Genomic DNA, 26237 nt, shown 5'->3' with positions numbered 1-26237 from the left:
TCATATTATAGTGTAAAATGTTTTTTTTACCGTCTCAGGTACACCAATTAAAAAATGTACTAAGTTAATTCCTATGGTAAGTGGAAACTAATTATTACCTGGAAATAAAGTAGTCAACCTTCTATAACAAACTAAATAAAATTGGTATTTGGTCATATACAGGACGGAGCTAGTATATAATAGTTACAAGTTTGGTCGAATCTAATAACTTTGATTTCCAAATTTTAAATTTATCTTAAACAATTCGTTGAATGCATATGCACAAATTATTTCTTTTAAAACACTAAAGAACTAGAATATCGAACCCATAAACATCAACTCTAACTCTGTTCCGCCCTCGATGATAAATTTTTTTCGTAGGTTATCAATATTTAAGATTTAAATAACCATCTCTTATAAAAATAGAGCTCATTAAAGAAACAATGGGCACAACTTTTCAACAGAAAAGGCATTTCAATGTGCATGTGGGGAGAAAGAAAAATTGTTATCCAAAATTTCAAACAAATATTTGTTTTGTTTTGTTTTGTTTTGTTTTTTGGTTGAATCAAAATTTCAAACATGAACATTATATTCATGATATTCCACCGACATATATTACTGAAAATAAGGAGGAAAAGATGTTTGTCATTGTTGATTGTCCTATTTAAGAAGCAACCTCTTTCATATAGTCAACTCATGATTTCATGTAGAAATTCAGACATATATGCACATGCAATACATTGTGGTGGGGGGAGGGGGGGGGGGGGGGGGGATATTAAACTAATGGATATTTAGTTAAGAGATTAGTGACACAAAAATTATAGTGGAGAGATTATTTCTTGTTTGATGAGTATTACAACACAATATATAACTTAAAATGTGTTAGAATTGTGTAATCATCTCTTCAAAAAATTTAATAAGCTACTAAAAAGCAAGATATATTTAGTTACTTAACTATATCGTATATTTCAACATGTCCCTTCATGTTGAATTTTTTCTTTTGATCAACGACAGTGAAAATTGAATATAGAACTTCTATCTACTATTCATATACTATGTACGTTGAAATATGTGACCAACTCATATAAAATGTATCTGCCACAACAGGCATAGTTATAAATTTTGTCATTTTTGTTTTCTTATTCATGGATTACTACTACTACACAAACGTAGATCCTGCATAATATATGTTAATGTCATCTATGAGAAAATGGAAAGTAGCAACAAGACATATTAGGAAGAGTAACAATAATGAACTTTATATGTGAAGATTAAATTTCGCTATTACACCAATTACCAAAACACCCCTTAACTAAGAGTAATTAACTAATTAAAGCTAATTAACATAATTAACTAGATATCATTACAAGACCAAAATTTGTCAAATGTCAAGATCTTGGAGGTGGAAAAAATTGCGTACCAGCCATGAAAGTGTTAATTAGGGGAGCAGAATATAGAGAAGTTTCTAGAAAATGTGACCCATCCGTGGCCACCGCAGCAGGAGCATCACCACCACTGCCTGCAGTTGCGTTATTCGCAACTGATGTGGCGGTGCCTGCCACGCCAATGAGGTTATGCGGCTGTGGCATTGGATCACCACCCGATGAGCTGTCACCACCACCAACATTATTCATATAATTATACTCATGATCATCACCTTGATCATATAAAATTCCTTTGAATATATGTCCATTAATATCAACAACAGCTTGATATGCTATTTGATCTTCAGTTTCTTCAATTGAGCTCATTCTAACACGTTGAAACACAGCTGTTGAATTTACTTTTGATGGAAAATTATTTGCCACTTCTAACCCTAAAACATAAAATAAAATAAAATAAAAAGACAACAACATTAGAAAGACATTATTAAGCAAAACATGTTACAATAAGTAAGCATTATTAGTAATTAACACTATTACATGTAAATTAAAGAGCTAGAGATGGAATTGACCTAAGTTTAGACAAAATAAAATCATGTACATTTACATATATCCCTTACTAGAAGTGTAAAGTTGAGTCCTGAAAATAAAGTTTTCTAATATAAAGAGCATTATAACTTTTATAGTGATTTTCTATCAGAAATTAAATCATGGGTGAAGCTAGAGTATGAAAGCAAGTTCAGTAGAATCAATCTTCAATAGCTCAAAAAGATTAAAACTTTGAACTCATGAGCTTCAAATTTTGACTCAATCTCTATCGAAAATGGATTTAGAATTTAAAGTTATTAATTCTGAATATTGTTTATGTACATATTCAATAATTATTCAATAATTTCTCAACAAATATACAGGATTTCAACCAGAGTTACCTTTACATCCCATGTTAGTTACACCCTAAATTACTTTTTATAGCGTAAACCTAAAACTAGTCGAGTTAGTAAATTTCATTCGTGGACAAGTAAATTTCATACACTGACTCTACCTCTATCGAAAATGAATTCAGAATTTAAAGTTTATTGATTCTGAAAATTGTTTTATGTACATATTCAATGATTTCTCATCAAATATGCAGAATTTGAACCAAAGTTACCTTTACATCCCATGTTAGCTACGTCCTTAATTACTTTTTATAGCGTAAACCTAAACTAGTCAAGTCAGTGAATTTCATACGCAGACAAGTAAATTTCATACGTTGTCTCTAGCTACCTCTATCAAAATTGGATTCAGAATTTAAAGTTTATTGATTCTGAAGATTGTTTTATGTACATATTCAATGATTTCTCAAAAATATATAGGATTTGAACAAAAATTACCTTTACATCCCATGTTAATTACGTCCTTAATTACTTTTTAGTGTTAATCTAAACTAGTTGAGTAAGTAAATTTCAGAAACGACAAGATTACATGAAGAGAAAGATAGGGCTTTCTTTGACATTTTTTTGATAGGAATACCAAGAAACAGTGATGATGAGAAAAAGAGACAAAAGAGAAAAGAAAACAAAGCTGATAGATTTCACTGTTACTACAAAGGGGAAGTTCAGTTTTTTTTTTTTGCAGTATTCAATCATCATAACAGTAGTTAATTATGAGTACTCTTCAGCGTTTAGTCAATCAAATTTCAGTACATGAATTTATGAGACAGTAGAACCGAAATAAGAATTTTATGTTTTATAATTTTTTTATTTTTTTAAATTAATTTATAAATTTTGAATAAATTATTTACATTTATCAAGTGAATTTATACGAACATATATATAAGGTCTAAACTCGAAACCAAAATTATTGAAGTTTATTAAATCCTTTAGGTAGAACATTAGCCACATAAAATGAAGGGATTTAATCTCCTTATAGGGTAAAAATAATTTCTTTTACATATAAGACTAGAAAATTTTGAATTCACTAAGACCTAAGGAAAGATACATGTTAAATCTCAAAATGTGGTGCTTTTGAAATTTTTGAATTTTCTTATTAGAGTTTTGGTCTTTGTAGTAAAAGACAACGGAAGAAAATGATGAACTAAGACAAGAGTAAAAAATCTTCGGATCCCTTCAACATAAGGGAAATCCAAGTGTCACATTCTCGAATTCCCTAGTCAGAATTTGTGGTAGAGCTACCTCTATAGTGAAGAACGATAGAAGAAAAGGAGGAATTAATAAGATAAAAGTATAAAATCTTGGATCCCTTCAACTTAAGGGAAGTCCAAGGGAGATCTTCTAGCTTTTTTTCTTTCGAATTTCATTAGAAGAATATATGATGAAACTTTTAACTACATCACTGCAGAATGAATGATTGAAAAAAAAAAAATGAGAAATTAAGATGAGAGCATAAAATCTTGGATCCCTTTAACATAAGGAAAGCCCAAGCATGACATTCTCGAATTTTTTCAAATACCCTTGTCAGAATTTATGACGAAATTTCTTAGTTTCACCATAAAGAACATTGAAGAAATTAAGATAAGAATAAATTTTAGATCCCCTCACCATAAAGGAAACTCAAGCATTACGTTCTTGAATCTTTTTGAATTTCCTTATCAGAATTTATGATGAAATTTTTAACTTTGCCATGAAAGAACGATTGAAGAAAGTAAAATATAATTGTAAGATCCCCTCAATATAAGGAAAACCCAAGCGTGATGTTCTTGAATTTTTTTCAACTTTTCTTGTCAAATTGTAGTAAAACTTTTAGCTCTACCACTATAGCAGTGAAGGACAATTGGAAACAATAAAATAAAAGGAAAGGAAAAAAATAAGAAAGACAAAAATATTACCAGTGATTGGATCATCTTTTTGCCTTTTGAACTTATTTTCTTCTTGTTGATTCAAAGAAGCAAGTTGTTGTTGCCTTTCTCTTCTTTTAGCAGCTGGAACCCAAGTACTTTTCACATGTGTTTGACATTGAAAACCTCTACTCTTACAACAAGTCCTACATCTCATATGTTGGCAATCTTTCTTAGCTTGGTTACCACAATCTTGACAACTAATTGCTCCACTATTACTACTTCTCATCATCATAAAATTAGACATAGATCTTGAATTATTGAGCCCTCCATGATGATCATGACTAGGCCCAATATCTAATCCAAATGGATTAATAATTGAATTTCGAAGAAGTTGGTAATTTTGTTCGTCGTGATGAGATTGTTGTTGTTGTTGCCATAGTTCGAAACCTTTGTATGTTGGTAATTCTTGATAATGATTTTTGTACAAGAACCAATTGTGTGTACTTGTGTTTTCTTGATGATGACGATAATTTTCTTGACTACTTGTTTCTTCTCTTCCTACTCCTCCTAGTGAAAAGAATCCAGCCATTTTTCTATATATAATTGTGACTCAGAATCCATAACATAAGGACACACAGAGACTACTTTTGATACGATTCCATAGAATCAAGAACGAGCTCTTGGTCAGTCAACAATATCCAAGAACTTTTGATGTATGAATAAGCCACGAGCTTCAATTTTGATGATGTCCTCTCGTCAATTTTTTTTTTAAATTTCAGCCTTGCAACCGTACTTTCTCCTAACCGAACCCATAATCTTTGCTTTTCACATAAAGTTCCTTGATTTTCTTGATTTGTGAGATAAAAGAAAGAAGAAGAAATTAAGGAAGAGTGGTCTTTTTCTCACTCACTCTCCCTTAATTTACCTTTCTTAAGAAAGAAAAAAGAAAAGAACTAAAACAAAGTTGAATATCACCAATGTATGTAAGTGTGTAAGGGGAGAGTAATTGTATAGGGGAGTATATAAATAGTCTTTATCTTCTCTGTTATAATTTACGTGATATTATTTAATTTTAGACGAGACTTAAAGAATGAGAGGAAGTGTTTTCAAATTTGTAATCTCAAATAAATGTAGAAAAAATGATATTATTTTTTAAATATTTTTTTTAAATAAATTAAAAAGAAATATGTGTCACATAAATTGAGACGAAGAGAATATTATTACTCGTTTTCTTTTTTATAACTCTTTCCTTTTAATTCCTTCTCAAAGAAAATGTCATACTACTATAATTAGAAACAATTTAGTTTTAATTTTTTTATCATTAATAAAATAATTATAATCACACAAATATCTAAAGATAATTTTAGATCATAAATTTAAAAACATATTATATCAAATTAAAGGATGTCATAAAACAGAACGGTGGTAGTACTATCTAGAAATTGTGAGAGCAAATTGCATTTCATTTAAAAATACCGAGGAAGGACTTTTGGTGATAATAGAGATTAGGGAGCTGTTTGTCCATGAATAAAAAATATATTTCAAGTATATATTTAATTTGATAATCAAATAAATATTTTAAAATAAAGTAAAAATTATATTTTAAAATATTATAAATAATATTATCAAACACATACCAAATATATGGGAAAGATTTTTCTTATAATTTGGTTGTATTTGGTGGGGAGCATTTAAGAGGTACGTAGCCGCCAATGGCCTGAAAAAATGGCAACAATTTAACTCTCTTTCTGCCAAGTGCCAACTCTCTGATTTTGTCCTGTGCTGCTTGCAGCCACACCAATTTAAGTTTTGATTTTGTTTGTCTCTGTGTTTAACCCAATCCACACTAATAGCCCGTTTAAAAATAAATATTTTACTTTAGTAAAAGTTATAATATTTAATTATAAGAATTTTAAATATAATTTAAAATTATATTTTAAAAAATTAAAAAAATTATTTTAACTTTCCTCACAAAAAGTAAAAAAAAAACTTCAATTTATTTCACTATTAAACGCAATTTCAACTCTGAAAGATTCTAATCATGATCAAACACCTACTAAAATTGATTATATATTTTGGATTGAAAGTAGTTGTGGCGCTATTCGCTATGTGAAAGCTAATCATTTGCAAATTATAAAGAGGGATAGATCAGGCAACAAATAATAATATAATAAAAAAATATATCATTGATATGATTTGATCAACTCATCTATATATAAAAAATTAATTTAAAAAATATAAAATTTATTAGAAAAAAATCTCCTCTTAAATAAGATTCTTTAAACGACTATATCGTAGATGTTATTGTGTTCTGGTATGACAAAACAGATCTTCTATTTATAGAGTTTTAAAATTTTTTCTCCAAGCAAAAAATAACGAAATATGATAGAGTATATATTTTCAAAAAAAATAAAAGTAATCATGGTATTGTTTTTATTTTTTTTTTCAAGAAAAATAAACTTCAAATATATTAAGAAAATTAGGGTAAAAATCCTAACAATATATTTTCATTCATTTCAAAATAAGTAATACTTTTAGTTTAGGTATTTTTTTTTTTCATTTTAAATTGATTGATCTGTTTTGACTTGGCACAAAATTTAAGAAAATAAAAAGATTTTTGAAAATCTATCGGTCTTAAATCAAATATATGTGAAATAAAATATCCTTAAAATTTATGGTTTTAAATATGTCATTTGAAACTTTGAAATTAAAAAAGGAAAAGCTCTCAATATGCATAGGATTAGGGGAATAGTCCCACCACAAGAGTGTATTGTACATAGTACCACAAGAGTGTATTGTGCACAATTTTACTTACATTTCTGGTTGTTTCCAAGGCTTGAATTTGCGGCCCCCTGGTCACATGCAGCAACTTTATCAGTTACTTCAGGGCTCTTCTTCGATCATTTATCAGTTACTTCAGGGCTCTTCTTCGATCATTCTTTTTTAAATGAATTAAAAGAAAAAGTAAGTCAAACAAATTAAAACGAAAAAAATATCTTTTTAAAATTACTTACTCCTAAAAAGAAAGAAGTGTTTTGCTATTTTACTTTTAAATAAATAGTTTATAATGAAATGATTTTTTAATAATGAATTAATCACATTGCCTTTTTTTTTTTTTTTGGCAATAGTCTCAAGAAGCTCAAAGCCTCAATCTTTTCCGATTCATGAGACGTATATGTTGCTTGACTGTCACATATCTTTTCTAACTCTTGGTAGACGTTTGAAAGCACACAAATTTTTATCAAAATTTAAATTAGAAGGTGTAGGATAAAAATATTTTACTACGTGTTTAAGTACTCCATTATATTGAAATATCTGATATTTTGAGTGTGTACATTAATTTTACTGTGACATATTTTAAACTTCCTAAACATAAGATAATTAGTGTTTGTGGGGTTTCAAAATTGATCTTGAGATTCCAAGTTCAAATTGCAAACATTACATTTTTTGTTTTCAAAATTCCTTAGTAAAAATCATGAATTCACAATTACTTTTATGAATGGATACAAATATTGAAGTGAATTGTTTGGGATGAACTTCTTGGCAGTAATATCTCTCCTAGCTACATTCAAACTCATGGGCAGTTAGTTGATACTCCCCCGTCCCATTTTACTCGTCTCAAATTTTTTAATTTAATTCTTATTTTACTTGTCCTTTTTTACTTATCAAGACAAGACAATTTTGTTTTTTCTCATTATACCCTTAGTGTAATTGACTACTCTTTGTTATTAGTCATCCATTAATATCGGAACTAATAACAAGACACAATTAAGAGGGGCAAAATGATAAAATTACATTACCAATCATTATTTTTTTAATAGTTGTGTTATCCCAATTTGAGACGGGTAAAATGGGACGGAGAAAGTATCTTTACAACAACATGAATAATGTAACAGTAAGAACACTTCTTGACAAGTTGACCATTTTAATCCTCATGCATCCACTTGAGGAGGTATTAATGTAGGAAAAATAACATAAACATATTTCTTAATTTATCATATTTATACAAATTCCTACTCTTATAAAGTAATTATAAAAATCTCAACTAATTATGTATCTTTATTGGATGTATCGGGAGCGAATTATGTATTTCGACAGATCCAAAATCAAAAGGAAAAAAATCCGAAGCTAATTATGTATCTTTATAAAGGAAAAAGTATATTTTCATTGGATGTATTATATATCTCAACAAACTCAAAATCGAAAAAAAAAAAATATATCATGAGTTAATTATGTATCTTTACAACGAAAAAAATGTATCTTCCTTGATATATTGAAAGCTAATTATGTATCTCGACAGACTCAAAATGAAATTTTTAATAAATATATAAAATATCAAAATTTACAAATTTATGTTGTTTGCCCTTAAATGTAAGCATTATAATATGTATATTTGATGATATGTGTATATGGTAAAATCAGATTATGAAAAATGTAGAATTAAATTGTAGACGTAATTGATAGGATTTTGAGTATCCGAATAGGATAGGAATAAAGTTATATTCTTGTATATTATAAATAATAAATTGTATTTCTACTGAAATAATAAACTATTTTGAGCTTTTTCTCTGTCATATTTGTTAAAAATATTTTCTCCGTCTCAAAATAGCTAGTAAGTATTGATTTTGAACAACTCTTAAGAAAATATTAACAAGTTCTGCAAATTGACTAATATAACTCTATTATCTATTTAATGTTAATTACATGAATCTTCTTCAATTAATATGAGAATAGTAAATTACTAAGGGTATAGCTAAAAAAATAATAATTAATTATCTTTTGTTCTTTCAAACATATCAATTATTTTTTTTAAAAAAAGTTATTTAACAAACATGTAAGCTATTTTGAAACGGATGAAATAGTTAATTTTAAAATGCTTCCCGTTCTCTTCTTCTTGTCATATATTTAATTTTGAGAATAGGTGCACTTTTAATACAATTTAATTGCTTCCCAATACATTTTTTAAAATTAGATTTACACCCTGTAGTGCTATTTACAATTAATTCTATTTATCAACATGCGATGATGCACCGGTGCATTTCTTAGGATAATGTGGGATTTTCCATGCGAAATAAAATTTAATCAAACTCTATTACATACATCAAATACCATATGAAGTTTGGACCAACATACGGTCTAACAAAAATTAAGTAGGTACTTGGATATGCGATTTCATCTCATGATTTGAAATTATAAGATGAAATCAATGTTTGAACATGCAATTTTTATATTTAAAATTAAATCGTATGGATTTCATGCACTACATCGATATAATTTATAATAAACCCTATAGCTAATTTTTAATACCCGTCTTTTAAAAATAAAATAAAAATTCATACAAAAATTTAAGATTCTTGGTATATTCAAGTATATACTACTTTATAAGAATCTCGATTGAAAAAAAAAAGACATTTAACCCGTTGGAGGAAAAAAATGAATCTTCACACAAATAGCCTGGTGATATAATATTTATTTTTCTTAGCCGGTATATATAGATTACACATTGGTTATACATAATTATACACATATTATATATAAAAAATACATATATAATATACATGCTCTGACTATATTTTAGTTTGATCAGTTGGTTGAACAACTATTTAAATTATTTTTTTTATTATTTAATACAATTATCAATATATTATGTATTACTAAATAATAATAGTAAGCATCTCTAATATTTAATAGGCTTGAATTTGGAGGTGGAGGTGGGGTGTTCCTTTAATTGTCCTTTATGAAATATAATGCTACAACTGCTACTTTATCTCTAACATAAAGTTTGGAAATACTTGAAAGCCAAATAATTAAAGATGCTAGTGATAATGCAATCATTTAAATAGTGTAATTATATACACTTCTTTTTATCCCCCCTTTTTTTCGGGACTCGCTTTCAAAATATTCATCATTTGAGGTTTTACCAGTGAATTTGAGGGACCATTTCCTTTTCCTCTTTATGAGATTTATCACTTTTTATTTTGTTCTAATTTTTTCATTTTTGTGAATTTTATCCTTGAATTTCTTTGTTTTTCTTGATTTAGTTTTTGATTTGTTATGGTGTTGGAGGAAAAAGTCGGGGTTGACACGTATCAAGACCTTATTTGCTTGGGTATTTATTGTTGTTATTGTTATAAGAAAATGATGTCTAGTAGATAACCTAGTATTAAAGAGCTCCAAAAATATAATAGTATTGAACATTATAAAACATGTCTTTAATGGATAGTCAGCATCTTACGGCCCCTTATAATAAGTTTAACATTTTGAACTAATTTTTTCTTATTCAATTTATATGATTTATTTGGATGTCCTTTAAATATTTTAGATTTTTATTTTTGTGAGTTATAGTATTTTTTTTATGCGCCTTCTGTTAATTCCTTATATTCAAAACAGTAAACCAAAAATTAGATGAAGCATAAAACTTTTTTGTTATGTATTTGGATGTCCTTCAAATATTTTATACTGCTAATTTTTGTGATTTATAGTTTTTACACAGCTTCTGTTAATTCCCTATGTTCAAAACAGTAAACCTGAAATTAGATGAAGCATAAAACTTCCCACAATATGGTTGTGTCCTTAAAAAATTTAATTTCCTCACTGTTATTCAAGATTTACGGATTAATTTCTCCTAGAATAGAATGAAAATCTATTTTGTAAAAGCGATACTTCAATTTACATAACTTTAGGAAACTCAAATACTGACGGAGCAAATCACAAATTGTATACTTATGTTTTTTGCTTTTAAAAACGAAGTAGAGAATGCAGTGAAGAATTTTTTTCGAGAGTAATTTTACTGACTAAAGTCTGAGGTGAAGCCTCAAAATTTATAGCGAAACATTTTGGATAAACATGTGTAAAAATAACTGTTTGAAAAAACACTACTCAAACAGTATATAAACTGTTGAATCTCATTGATATATAAGAGATTATTCTAGCAAGTAAAGTGACAAAGGTGTTGGGTTCAATATGTATGAAAAAGGTGTGAATGAAAAATGGAGGGACACAATCTTTGAGGAAAAGATATATTGTTTTGGAAAGGAGTGACTATTCAGATAGTTGTGTCTGTTCAGAAAAAGTCACAATGTTTCGAATGAATAAACATGACTCTTCCAAAGGATACACCTTTTCAGATGAACCATTGCCACTTTTGGGAAGGGGCACTTGATGACTATATAAACCTGTATTTATCCATAGGTTTAGTTATGAAAAATTTTCTGAATATACAAACTCTTTTTGTCTTCAAAACATTCTGTGTGATCAATCAAATCGTTGAGTGAGTTCGGAGAGATTCCAATTGTTTGAGGTACTGCTACAGTTGGTTTGTTTGGCCATTTTATCCTGGGAGGAAAATTCTACAACCTCGGGTACTTGAGGGGATTATTTTCTTAAGGACACTTCGTGAATTCGGAGTACTTGGCCATTTCTGTTTCACCTTAATTTCTGAAAAATAAAACACACTTCTTTGAGAGATTATTTTGATCTTGTGTTGAGGGTGTTGTTGTACTTTATAGTGTTCTTGTTTTAAACTTGAACTAGTGTTGAAGCAGTGTTGCGAAAATACAGATTGTGTGTACCCGAAAAACTACAATCTTAAGGAAATAAGTTTGAAAAAAGAAAAAAATATATTTTTTTTTGCTTGTTTGGTGAAATTTTCTTTTCATTAAAGTTTTTTTTTTCAGAATCTGTATTACTTTTTTTTGGAGATTAAAGCTTTAAGCTTTCTACTCCGTCCGAACTTAACTGGTGATTCAATGACATAAAATCTTCATCACAAGTTAAAGATCACTCGATTGATGATTGGAAGTCATAGAAACTTCATCGTTAACTAGAAACAAGAAGAAGAGTTTAAAGTTGCTTAACTTTATAAGTAGTATTCTGAAAATATTAAATTTTATTGTCTTGTGGTGACAGGAAAAATGACTAATGAAAGTCAAATACAAGATGTGGCTACGACTGTGGGGGTAACTAGTATTGCCTCAACAAGTCAAGCAAATGCTCCGCAACCAATGGCACCTGCGGAGAAGCCGGAGAAATTTGCGGGCATTGACTTTAAGTGATGGTAGCAAAAGATGTTCTTTTACCTCACCACTCTATGCCTTCAAAGGTTCACTAGTGAGGATGCTCCTGAGGTGCCCAAGTCAACGTCGGACAAAGAGCATTTCATGATTGTAAAGGCTTGGAAGCACTCAGACTTCCTTTGTAGGAACTATATCTTGAGTGGTCTTCAAGACAACCTCTATACTATTTACAGTGAAACTAAGAGATCGAAGAAATTGTGGGGGACACTAGAACGAAAATACAAGAAAGAGGATGCAGAAATTAAGAAATTATTTGTTGCAAGGTTCCTGAACTTTAAAATGATAGATAGCAAATCGGTTGTCTCTCAAGTGCAGGAATTGCAAGTAATCCTTCACGATCTCCTAGCAGAAGGTATATTTTTGAAAAATACCTTAGTTGAACAAATTGAAAATGTTCTTAGTACTCACATAAACTGTTTTGTAGGTTTGATTGTGAATGCTGCATTTCAAGTAGCAGCGATCATTGAGAAGCTACCACCTATGTGGAAAGACTTCAAAAACTACTTGAACCACAAACGCAAGGAGATGACTGTCGAAGATCTTATTGTCTGACTGCTTATTGAAGAGGATAATAAGGCTGCCTAGAGAAGGCCAAAAGGGAATTCTATGATGATTGGAGCATATATTGTAGAAGATGACCAAAACAATTCTAAGAAAAGGAAGAAAGTTGAACAAGGAAGCAATCAACCCAAGAAGAAATTCAAGGGAAAGTGCTTCAATTGTGACAAGATTGACCATAAGTCTACGGATTGTCATGCCCCTAGAAAGGCAAGAAAAAAGACCAAGCAAATATGATTGAGTCCAACAAAGAGTGTGATAATCTGTGTGCTGTGTTTTCAGAATATAACTTGGTAGGGAATCCTCGCGAGTGGTGGATGGATTCTGGTGCCACCCGCCATGTTTGTGCCAACAAAGAGTTATTTTCGTCATTTGCTCCAGCTCAAATAGAAGAAATGATCTACATAGCTAACTCCGCTACGGCTAAGGTAGAAGAAACAGAAAAAATGGACTTGAAAATGACTTTAGGAAAGGTCTTGACACTTAACAATGTCTTATACATTCCTGAATTACGTAGGAACCTGATTTCTGTTTCACTTCTAGACAAGAACAGATTCAAATGTGTAACTGTTTCTGAAAAAATTATAATTAGTAAAGGAGAAGTGTATGTAGGAAAAGGCTATCTCACCGAGGGCCTTTATAAGATGAATGTTGAGTCTTATAATTTATAGCATGAACGTTTAGGCCATGTTAATTACAAAACGTTACGAAAACTGGTTAACTTAGAAGTTTTGCCAAACTTTGAGTGTAATACATCAAAGTGTCAAACGTGTGTAGAATAAAAATATGCAAAGCATCCTTACAAGTTCGTTGAAAGGAATTCCAATTCCTTAGACTTAATACACACTGACATTTGTGATATAAATTCAACACCATCACGTGGTGGGAAAAAGTATTTCATAACTTTTATTGACGATTGCACTAGATCTTGTTATGTCTACTTGCTAAATAGTAAGGATGAAGAAATAGATGCATTTAGGCAATACAAAACTGAAGTAGAAAATCAGTTAGAGAAAAAGATAAAAATAATAAGAAGTGATAGGGGCGGAGAATATGAATCTCCCTTCGCCGAAATATGTGTAGAGAATAGAATCATCCATTAAATAACAACCCCGTATTCACCTCAATCTAATGGAATTGCGAAAAGAAAAAAACCGAACTTTGAAGAAAATAATGAATGCCTTACTTATAAATTCCGGTTTATCGCAAAACTTGTAGGGGAAGGCTATCCTTACAGCCAATCGTATACTCAATAGATTTTCTCATAGTAAGACACACCAATTCCTTATGAAAAATGAAAAGAAAGGAAACCCAACTTGAAATATTTTAAAGTGTGGGGGTGTCTAGCAAAGGTCTAAGTTCTTATGCCTAAAAGGGTTAAGATAGGACCTAAGACGGTGGACTGCATGTTCATAGGATACGCTAAAAGCAGTAAAGCATGTTGATTTTTGGTTCATAAATTCAAACATCCGAATATAAATAAAAATACGGTAATTGAATCAGATAATGCTGAATTGTTTGAAAACATTTACCCATATAAAGTTAGACATCAACAATCTAGTGGGGGATCTAAACGACCTCGAGATGGACCAACTAAGAATGTACATAATGAAGAGAATCCAAGACGTAGTACACGTTAAAGAACGTCAACTTCGTTTGGATCATATTTTGTAACATTTCTCTTAGAAAATGAGCCTCAAATGTTTAAAAAAGCGATGTCGTCGTCAGACTCATCCTTTTCGAAAGAGGCAGTCAATAGTGATATTGATCAATCTTAAGCAACCATACGTGAAAATTGGTTGATCTTCCTTCAGGAAATAAACCTTTAGGTTCTAAATGGATCTTCATAAGAAAAATGAAGGCGGATGGTACTATTGACAAATACAATGTAAGACTTGTAGTAAAAGACTTCAAATAGAAAGAAGGCCTTGATTACTTTGATACATACTCGCCAGTAACAAGGATAACATCGATTCGAATGTTAATTGTCTTAGCGGCGGTATATGATCTCAAAATACATCAAATGGATGTGAAAACCGTATTTCTAAATGGAGAATTGGAGAAAGAAATTTACATGGAACAGCCTGAGGGTTTTGTGGTTCCAGGAAAGAAGAATAAGGTGTGTAAACTTATTATGTCATTGTATGGACTAAAGCAAGCACCTAAACAATGGCATGCGAAGTTTGACCAAACCATGTTGGCAAACGAGTTCAAGATAAATGAATGTGATAAATGTGTTTACATTAAAGACACTCTAAATCACCAAGTCATTGTTTGTTTATATATGGATGGTATGTTGATCATCAGTAGAGATATTTCTAACATAAATGCAATGAAATGCATGCTCGAGAGAAAGTTTGATATGAAAGACCTTGGAGTTACGGATGTGATCTTAGGTATAAGAATCCATAGAACTCCACAAGGGTTGGCATTGTCACAGTCACATTATAGCAAAAATGTACTTGACAAATTCAAGTATATGGAATTTGGTATTGCCAAGAATTCTTTAGATGTGAGCTTTGCACTTCAAAAGAATGAAGGTAAAAGTGACTCACAATTGGATCACGCAAGAGTATTGGGATGTTTAATGTATATAATAAACTGTGCTCGACCAGACATAGCATGTGCAATCAGTAAGTTGAGTCGGTACACGAGTAATCCCAACAAAACTCATTGGATGGCAATGAAAAGAGTTTTGGGGTATCTTAAATACACTCAATACTATGCTTTACATTATAATAAATATCTCGCGGTACTTGAAGGATATAGTGATGCAAATTGGATACCGAGTCGAACGAAGTAAAATCCATAAGTGGATATATATTTACTATTGGTGAAGGAGCAGTCTCTTGAAAATCATCCAAACAGACTTGTATTGCTCGCTCTATAATGGAATTTGAATTTATTGCATTGGTTAAAGCCGGAGAAGAAGCAAAATGGCTCCGAAATTTCTTGGAAGATATTCCTTATTGCCCCAAACCAGTGGCACCAGTATGTATACACTGTGATAGCCAAACGGCAATAGGTAGGGAAGGGAGCATGATGTACAATGGTAAATCTCGTCACATACGACGGAGATATAATACTGTTAGAGAACTTCTCTCTAGTGAAATTATCACTGTTGACTATGTAAAGTCAAAGGATAATGTATCGGATTCACTTATAAAAGGCTTATCTAGAGAAGGAGTGGAAAGGACATCTAAAGGAATGGGTTTAAAGCCTAGGACAAGTCAGCATGATGGTAACTCTACCTAGCAGACTAGAGATCCCAAGAGCTAGGTTCAAGAAAATCAAATAAATTTGTGTCTGACAGATTCAATATTGTCAAAATACCAACCCATTCTCATGATGTAGACAATGTTTAGTAAACATGGATAAGACTTAAGGTGAGAAGTCTTTTAATGATTATCTAAATTTGGCAGATTTGACCAAATAGTTTAATCTATGAGATTGAAAGTTTAGAAATCACCTATGTGAGGGCCAAGTGGAAGCCACTTCAAGGAGAATATTAGTAAAGGCCTATTCTCTAAGCTCTCATGAATCAGGGACGTGTTCATGGCTGAAAAGAACAAAACCGTGAGAACCATAAATGGTAAAAGGCTGGTTGTGTGACATTTGTTATCTAGGTATACATTAAAGCTCGACAATTCAAAGATATAAAATATACCGATTGATCGAGTACATTCGATGCATGTTCACTATGAAAAGTTCAAAGGAAAACCCACTTATCCAGATGCAATTAGTCTTTGCTTGATGATCACATACTTGTTCGTAAAAATTTACGAAAAAATAGCCATTTCCTATTCATGTGGGGGATTGTTAGATTAAACATGTATGAACAAGGTGTGAATGGAAAATGAAGGAACACAACCTTTGAGAGAAAGACATATTGTTTTGAAAAAGGAGTGACTATTTAGATAGTTATGTCTGTTCAGAAAAAGACACAATGTTTCGAATGAACAGACATGACTTTTCTAAAGGATACACCTTTTTAGATGAACCATTGCTACCTTTGGGAAGGGGCACTTGATGACTATATAAACCTGCATTTATCTACAGGTTTAGGTATGAAAATTTTTCTGAATAGACAAACTCTTCTTGTCTTCAAAACATTCTGTGTGATCAATCAAATCATTGAGTGAGTTTGAAGAGATTCCAATTGTTTGAGGTATCACTACAGTTGGTTTGTTTGGCCATTTTATCCTGGGAGGAAAATTCCACAACCTCGGGTACTTGAGGGGAATTATTTCCTTAAGGACACTCCGTGAATTCGGAGGACTTGGCCATTTCTGTTTCACCTTAATTTCTGAAAAATAAAACACACTTCTTTAAGAGATTATTTTGATCTTATGTTGAGGGTTTTGTTGTACTTCATACTGTTCTTGTTTTAAACTTGAACTAATGTAGAAATAGTGTTGCGAAAATATAGATTGTGTGTACCCAAAAAACTACAAAAGGTGAGTCCAAAATTGCTCAATTTTTTGAAATTTCAAGTGTGACATTTATTTATACCCTTGGTATAAATTATAATTTTGAACTTTTTAAAATAAGTTTTGGCTCCGTCACTGCTCAATATCGATGGAAATTGTACCAATGCATGCATGGACAACTAACATCAAATGCATTAACAAGTTGCACCTGAAAATCGACAGAAATTAACCTTTTAACTAGTTCTAATTTTATTGCCAATGAGAGGGGGCCAAAATCCTACTTATTATTTCGTTCACTTTCTAAACAAGGATTTGAATGTGACATCCAACTTTCTTATTTATCAGCTTCTAGTCATAGGAAATGTGCAAATAAAATACTGAGTATGAAAAAACAGCCCCTACCATTCTTGTTTTAACAGGTGATAGTAGTTAGATTTTGAGGCTTGTTAGAAGACTTTTCAAGGTGTCCATGGATAATTGTTGTTGGAATTGATAATAATACATTGTTGGGAGGGTCGTTATGCATAGTTTCATAATATATCTAGTGATGGAGCTAACTTAGAGTTAGGGTTCATCCAAATTCCCTCGACGAAAAATTATACTATTTATGCATGGTTGAAATTAATGTTTATGCATAGTTTCATAATTGTCACGATTCAAATTATCGGATCGTGAGGGCACCTACTCTAATTCACCTAGATAGGAGAATTCCTTACCATCCGTTCAACATAACATGTGGAAGTCTTTATTAAAAAGAAATAACCAACTTTTATTACAAATGTTTTATTACAAATATTAAGTGCGGAAATATAAACTACCCCTAGGAACTAGGGGTGCACATCAGTTGGTTCCATTTTGTGCATTATCGATTTGGTTTATTGATTTTCGGCTTGTAAACATGCTAAACAGATAACTAAACCAATAAGATATTTGTTATTGATTTTCGATTAATTGATTTTTGGTCTTTATCGGTTCGATTTTTGGTTTAGCCGATTAAAAAATACTCTTGTAACTTTTCTTTACTTTCTTTTATTATTATTTGTTCTACACAATCTTCATGTATAACATCTACACAAATTAAAATAACTAAGACAACAACTATAAACTACAAAAGACAACAAGGTATGTATATATATAGAATCTAACACTACTATTATGTAAATGCAAATAAAAATAAAATTTTAATATAATTTTATTGGATTATCGATTTAACCATTAACTAAAACCTTAAAATTTAAAACTAAACCAATATCCCAATAAAAAAAACTTATAAAATCACTAAAAATCGTTAACCCAATAACTCAATATCGATAAACCAATAACATTTTTATCAGTTCGATTTATTGGTAGAATTGATTTTTGCACACCCCTATTAGGAACTAGTCTAGACATGCACATAAGCTTCTAAATCAAGAACGATAAGATTGGACACAACTTCCCCCATGAATGAGAAGAGTAAAAGCTGTTGAAGAATCAATATCAGCAATAATCTCGAAATTAATACCGAAATCCTGCAAAAAACTATACCCCAAAAAAGGTATAGTAAAAGTAGTATCATTACAAACAACATGTAATGATAGGTATCATCGGCCGACCAGGGTTAGATCACGTAAACATACTATGAAAATCACGAAAAGAAAACATGACAACTTATATAAAAATTTAATTCATAATATCTTCATCCGCTTATGCTATCTTTATCCGTTATTTTAATTTAAGAGTATTTCCATTCTTGTTCCTGTTGATCATTCATCACCTTCACATCAAGTGTCATCCATCCTAATGCTCACTTGTTTGATCCCAATAGTTATTAGTCATGGTAAATGATTAAAACTCATTACCTTGTAACAAATACAACTATGAACACATTTTATGATAAATACCCCAAGTTTATGATGCTTAGCCTTTTCAAGTAACTCTACAACTTCAGTCAAGTACAAGTTAAGAGACAACAAGTCAAATCAAACCATGACCAAACAACAAGTATCTCAAAATAAATGACAAGTAACCGTACCACATAAACATTCTAATATATCAAGCGGCATAATAATTCGATTCACTCAAGGAACCCATAACACCAACCACAATATAACTTGATCTACTAGTTGAAATAATATAAACAACAACAATAACAATAATCATATATCTGATCCATTCAAGGAATCATCACACTCATACATACCTTGTACATGCATGCTAAGAGTCTTATGGTTTGCCACTAGTCATGAACTACAGACGATGAACTCTTATCCATGTATTGTACCGGCGTGATACCCGCACCAACTAATGAATTATACATTAGAACTATACTTGATTCGATAAAAATAAAATATAACCTCATACAATAATAAATTGTAACCCCTTTATTTGTTTTCCTCTTCTACATTCTCACGGTATTTGTACAAAACTCTTTCTTATGACAAATAAATTATTAACTTTAAATATTAAGAAAGAAAAAAAAATGATGAATTATTCATGCAACAGAAGAAAGTTCTCTAGGTCAAAATATTTTTTTTTCTTAATCTACTTTAAATAAAAGCACATATAAAATATTAATTTTATTAAGGCTATTTACATTTACAAAAATTATTTTAATTAAAAATAACAAAAGATAGTCAAATTAAAGCTTTTTGATCTTATGAATAGGATTATTCATGCAACAGAAGAAAATTCTCTACAATCAAAATATTTTTTTTCTTAAGCTACTTTAAACAAAAACTCATACAGAATTAATTTTATTAAGACTATTTTCATTTATAAAAAATAATCAAATAATTAATTTTGATTAAAAAATAATAAAAAGTAGTCAAATTAAAGTTTTTGGATCTTGTGAATAGCAAAGGAAAAAATTAAAGCTTTTTGATCTTGTACTTCATAAAACATGAAGTACAAGTAATTTGATAAATAGAATTAATTATAGGATATTTGACGTTTATATTTTGCAATTGACTTAATTAATAATAATATTTAAGTATTATAATGGGAGATTCTAAAATTTATTTACCAATTAGTTAAATAATATGAAAATTTAAATAGTTTAATTGATTGTCTGTCTAAACTTTACTTTGTTGGAAAATGTTTGCTTTTCGCGTTGTAATCTCTTTCCTAAGTTTTCTTGCCCTACTCTCATTTTTTTTTAATTAAAAAATAATTATGACACATGCACCAAGTGCAAAGATCCATTAAACAATTAAAATTAAAATTACAAGAAAAAACTTAATAATAGCTTCTCATATTATGATACATGCATCAAGTGCAAAGGTCCATATAGCAAGAAAGAAGACAAAGTAACTTCATCTATATCAATCAAATGTCACAATATTATAGGATTAAGAAATTAATTAAATTACTATAATGGCCTTGTGAGGACTACCAAAAATTGGTATCCTCTCTTATATATAGTAGTAATATATAATTTAGTTTCATAAAAATATCAACCAATTTTTTTACGAAAATAATCTTCACTAGGTAGCCTAATCTATTAAGAAATTGATATTCTTCCGATATAATCTATAAGAAAAATTGGGTTAGGCACATATAAAAAGGGTCAAGCTATGAGTAATAAATTATATTCTCTTAAATAAAAAACAAGAACTAATTAAGGTTGTCACATCATTTTTTCGATAAAATTATTGTAAAATCTGAACATAGTGAATTTTATAATGGTCGGAGTAAAATAAATGCCTTTTGTATAACAAGCGAAAGAAAAGTGATTTTTGTGTAATAGACGCAAAGTTAAGTCACCATGAATGAAATTTACTTATTAATTAATTTAGTATGGCTTCTTCCTAATACATGCTTTCTCTGTTGAACTAATTGCACAAGACTTGACCTTTCATGTCTTTGGTTTGCAGGCTATTAAACTAGAGTTTAGCTTGTACAGATCTAAAATTTAAAATTTATGATTTTTTATAACTACTTTAAGTTGATATACGATCAGTGTCGGTTAAACCCCTTTATAAAAAAGGCAACTGCCTAAGGCCCCCAAATTTGAGGGGCCTTAATTTTTTTTAATAATAATAGATTGTAGTTTTTTATTAATAAATTATTAAATATTATTTATAGAAAAAATAAACTTCTTATATAAAAGTAAAAAATTATAGAAGAATTTTAGTGTATTTGAAGGATCTCTCAAGAAAGATTAAATGCATTAGTTACATTAACGAAAAAAATAATTAGAAGAAAGCGATTATAATATTTATAACTTTGCATCATAGGATTTAAAATATCGACTTTATAAAAAAAAATCTTAAAAATTTATGGCCTTCAATTTTCGTCTTAGGCCATCAATTTGTTTGAGTCGGTCCTGTATACAATAATAATTAATTGATATCATTAGTCAAATATTAATAAATATTTAGTGAATATTTTAATATATATATTAGAATTTGTGCAAAATTTATTGAGTTTGCATGAATCTACACACGGCGAGCTGAATTCGCCTCTGACCTTACGTACTCAAAGAATAACGATTGCGGTGTCCTTGTAAAAATAAAAATCTCTACTTTTTTACCACGAAGGGGACTTTGATGTTGATTTGCATGTGAAAGTTGCAAAGTCAAAACCCATTAATGCTGAGTGAAAATGAAATTAGGTGGTCTCCATGCTAGTACGTAATAAAGCAGTTATCTTTTCACCACTTAAATTTAACACTTATCTAACTGTAAATGGCCAAATGCTAAAAATTTCAAATTCTAGCTAGGAAATTTATTAGGAGCACGTCTATCACATCGGAAACAAACAAACAAAATAACAAGAAAGAACTAAGGCTAAATTGATTATTTAGCTGGTCATATGAGTTGTCAATTAGGCGAGGACACCCACCAAATCCTTCTTCATTCTCATAATTTATATATCTCGATCCAATTATAGTATATGCTAATACCTAGAAATTAAATCTAGCACCAATGGCGGATTTTCTGTGTGCGTGGACTCAATGCTACTAAAAAAATTAGAATTTATGTCAATAATTTGCTCATCAAAAACGTTTTTGACAAATTATCTAACGAGACTCTCATATCTTTTTAAACATTCAGCTCGAGCTATATATAAAGAGATAAAATAGTTATATATTTATGTTTACGTTCCAACAAATTCGTATAAGCTTTTGGCATGATGCAACAAGGCCTTCTCTTCTTGAAAGTTGTATTTAGTATTGGCCATCAAAATTTGTAGTGGGATTGTCAAGTTACTGTGAATGCATGATCAGAATCATGGAATGTAAAGGAAGATGATAGTTGAAGTAGAAGAAAGTTGAGTTGTGAAGAAAAACCATCTTGCATTGGCTCTAACTAATCAACAAATGTGTTATCTATACACAATGCCATCTCATAACAACTTCCTACATCTAACCAGCTTATCTAACCAATTACTTACTAATTACAATCATCTAACAAAATAACTAAAACACTTATTCCACTAACCAACTAACAAATTACTGAAGCTTGTATCTGTTAGTAATGATTGTACCTCAAGGTATATCAATACACTTGCTAAGCTCTCTCCCAAAGCTGGAAGCTATGAAGATATTTTCCATTCCCAGCTGGGACATCAAGTGTTGATGTAGTTATCTACCGAGCCCTTTAGTGAATAGATTAGCTGAATGTTATACTGAAGGTATATAGGTAGCAACAATAAGCCCTTCTTGAATCTTTTCCCTAGTGAAATGGCAATTTATATCTACATGTTTAGTCCTCTCATGAATGACTTGGTTAGTAGCTATTTGTAATGCTGATTTGCTATCACAAAATAGTGGAATAGGAATTGTAATATCCATAAAACTCTTTCAGTAGGCCAGATAATTATATCACCTCTACAAGTGAGGATGTCATAGCTCTATACTCAGCTTCTACTGAACTTCTTGATACATTAGCTTGCTTCTTTGACTTTCAATATATAAGAGAAGTACCATAGTGAACTAGATAGCCAATAATGGACCTTTATTGTTAATACAAGCTCTCCAATCTAGAACCTCCTAAATATCTTCTCACCTTTGTTGTATCTGTATTTCTTGGTGCCATATGAGTCTTTACATGAGGGTATACCTCTGCAGTAACTTGCATTTCTGATAACACTTCAGAAGATGGTACATCAGCTAAGCCATTTACAACCACAGAAAGATCAAGTTCCTGATCAACAATATGAGGACATATACAAATCATCATAAGAGAACAAATGGTACAGAATAGTGTGACCGTTGATCTTTCACACTACTCTTGAATAAAAATATAGTATCCATGAACACCACATCTCTACTAACAAATAAAACTCTATTCTAAAGATCATATAACTTATACCTCTTCTGGTGAGCACTACAGGCAACTAACACTGCTCTCACTGTTCAAGGACTGAACTTGTCCTTTTGAGTGAGGCTAGTAGCAAAACACAAGCAACTTACGACCCTTAAATAAAACAACGAAGGAAGCTTCCCATAGAGTAGTTCAAAAAGTATCTTGATCCCAATACAATAGAAGGGATTCTGTTCAAGACATATATAGCCGCTTCAATGTAAAGTCCCCAAAATCTATCTGTCAGACTACTTCGAAACTTGATAGATCTTATAGTCTCAAGTATATGAATGTGTCTACTCTCTACCACACTAATTTATTGTAGTGTGTATGGACGTAGATCTCATGTATAATGTCATAACTATGAAATAAGTCATTGCGAGCATGACTAAAGAACTCACCTTAATTGTCACACCTTGATGTGTGAGCTAATGCTAACACATATGAGGCTTTTAACTAGAAATAATTATAGTCTTAAGCAATTTTTGTCATTTTTGATTGTTTTCTCTTTGATAATGCAGGAAAGTCATGATGCAAGAAAATCAAAGACAATAAGAGCAAAAGACGTGAATTTGGAACAAGTGGCCTTGAAAGTATAGTTGACGACTTGTCTGATAAGTTGTCAAATTTGTGATAAGTTATCAGAGTCATCGTCAGCTATAGACAGTGTGAGAAGGTTGGAGTAGAAGTGTGACGACATCTCTGACAAGTCGTCACAATTCAGATAAGCCGTCGAGAATGCCGTCAGCCTAAGGCAGTACATGAGATTTGAAGTAAAGAAGTGACGATATTGTTTGATATGTCGTCAAAGTCCCGATAAGTCGTCAGGATTACCGTCAGCCTTAGGCAGTGTTTAGAAGCTGAGTTGAAGAAGTGGCAACATTCCGTGATAAGTCATCAGATCTTTGATAAGCCATCAAATTTGTCGTCAGCTGAAGACAATAACATATCAAATACAGAGAGGAGTTGACGATATGTCTGATAAGCCATCAACCCCCTGATAAGTCGTCACATGTTGTCATCACCTGTGTGAGAAAAAGCTGTATGCTGTGATTTGCTTCCAAAATTAGGCTAAGTATTTAAGGCAAAGTTGAGGGTTTTCTAGGGCATCTTGAACTTCATGACATTCATCTTGAACTGCACAGACTTACACTATTTTCTCTCTAACTTTACAATTAACTTTTGAGAGATTGTTATCATAATTTTCTTGGGATTTCTACTGCGATCTAATCTGAAAAACACTTATTGATATTCATATTCTGTAAGTTATCATTTATCGAATTATGAATACAAATTATCTTATTGCTTTTTACATTATGAGTAGCTAATTCCTTTAACCCAAGTTGTGGGATCTATGGGTTTGGTTTTATAAAGTAACTAGGTGTTCAAGATTATAAAGGTAGTAGGAACTCCTTGGTAATTCCTCTATTTTACATATGTTCTATTGGTTGCAAACGATAGGTCATGCCTACTAATGATTTACTTGAAATAAGAAATCAACCCTAGTAGGAAGTGAATTATCAACAGGGACTTGGAAGCATCAAACTTTCATTTAATAATTAACGTTGTAACAAGGTTAATTAACTTGAGACAACATCCTATTATGAAATATAAATTTCCTAAGTTCGTAAGAATTAGGTAATTAAATGTATAAATAGGTTGAGAAACATTTAGACATTACTTCGACAAGGATAATCTGTTGTTCCTACTTACCACAAGAATCTTAAACCATTACTAGTGTCTGTCAAATACCAACACTCATAGTGAACGCAACTCTAATTTTCCATATAATATTGATTATAAACACTGACACTGAATTGAGAAATAATTACTTGTTACCCTTCCAAAAAACCCCATTTACAGGAAACTGCTAACTATCAGTTGATTGACTCCCGAACAACCTAAATTAACACCATATTCCCTGTGGAATTCGACCCTAACCTAGTTGGGTTATATATTTGACAACGACCGCTTACTCTCTCGTAAGAGAGGTGTAGTTTGAGTGTTGTCAAAAATGGCACCGTTGCTGGGGAATACAGTTGTAAATTTAAGTTTGTGTGCACTAATTGACTGTTAGTCAGGTTTCCTAATTTTACGGTTATTGGTTATTTTTTTTTGTTGCAGGAACACAGTGGTGTATGCCAAAAACCAGAAGTTCAGGAGAAACGTTATTACCGTTCAATCCAGAACCCCAACTGATCGGCAGAATAGTAGACCCACAGGAAACTGACAGTCTAGCCGCCTTAGCTAGAGCTCAGGTTAATCTGCAGAATGACGATCAACAAGCCCTTCATCCGAATTTGGATGATGATGACTTGGGAGATGAGGAATTTCTGAATCCTATTAATCGAAGGCGTGCAGAGGAGGTAGCTGCACCAGTGAACAAAAATGTAAACAGAAACCATCCTTTCAGGGTGAGACCTGATCGCCAAGCCGTGCAATTTAATCCTAATGAGGATGATGATGGAATGGACGGAGGTGGTGCTATTAGAGCTATTATTCCCCCACCTCTAGCACCAGGGGCGAAGTTCAATATTACAAGTACTATGATTCAACTCCTTCATTTAAAGGGGTTGTTTGGTCGCCTTCCTGGGGATGATCCTAACAAGCATTTGATGAACTTTGTCACCATTTTCAAATCTTGTGATAACCCAGGAGTAGGTCAGAATGTTATTCATTTGAGATTGTTTCCGTTGTCTCTGTCTGGGGAGGTAAAACTCTAGCTAAATAAGCTGATGCCCGATTCA

The 26237-nt window shown here is 31.0% G+C and overlaps 1 protein-coding gene and 1 long non-coding RNA gene across 2 annotated transcripts; both read right to left on the bottom strand.

Annotated features, from left to right (window-relative positions):
* Positions 1–1215: 1215 nt before the first annotated feature.
* On the bottom strand, positions 1216–5142 carry LOC107869793 (protein EXPRESSION OF TERPENOIDS 1). The gene is made up of 2 exons (XM_016716224.2): positions 4189–5142; positions 1216–1795 (listed from the first exon to the last, which is right to left on the bottom strand). Exons 1-2 carry the CDS (start codon positions 4727–4729, stop codon positions 1368–1370), a joined length of 969 nt encoding a protein of 322 aa, XP_016571710.2. The 5' UTR covers positions 4730–5142; the 3' UTR covers positions 1216–1367.
* A 17321-nt stretch (positions 5143–22463) lies between these two features.
* LOC124898118 lies at positions 22464–23709 on the bottom strand. The gene is made up of 2 exons (XR_007054839.1): positions 23500–23709; positions 22464–23331 (listed from the first exon to the last, which is right to left on the bottom strand). It is a non-coding gene; the product is annotated as an uncharacterized LOC124898118 (long non-coding RNA).
* Positions 23710–26237: the final 2528 nt, after the last annotated feature.

Source organism: Capsicum annuum, chromosome 4, assembly GCF_002878395.1.
Source record: "Capsicum annuum cultivar UCD-10X-F1 chromosome 4, UCD10Xv1.1, whole genome shotgun sequence".
Taxonomy (NCBI): Eukaryota; Viridiplantae; Streptophyta; class Magnoliopsida; order Solanales; family Solanaceae; genus Capsicum; species Capsicum annuum.
This window is presented reverse-complemented; position numbering and strand designations above follow the sequence as displayed.

Bases quoted from the DNA above. Each gene is read 5' to 3' on its own strand.
- LOC107869793 (XM_016716224.2), bottom strand. From the start codon at position 4,729: ATGGCTGGATTCTTTTCACTAGGAGGAGTAGGAAGAGAAGAAACAAGT. The intron at 1,796-4,188 runs GTAATATTTTTG...TTTATGTTTTAG, and splicing joins AAAAGATGATCCAATCACTG to GGTTAGAAGTGGCAAATAAT.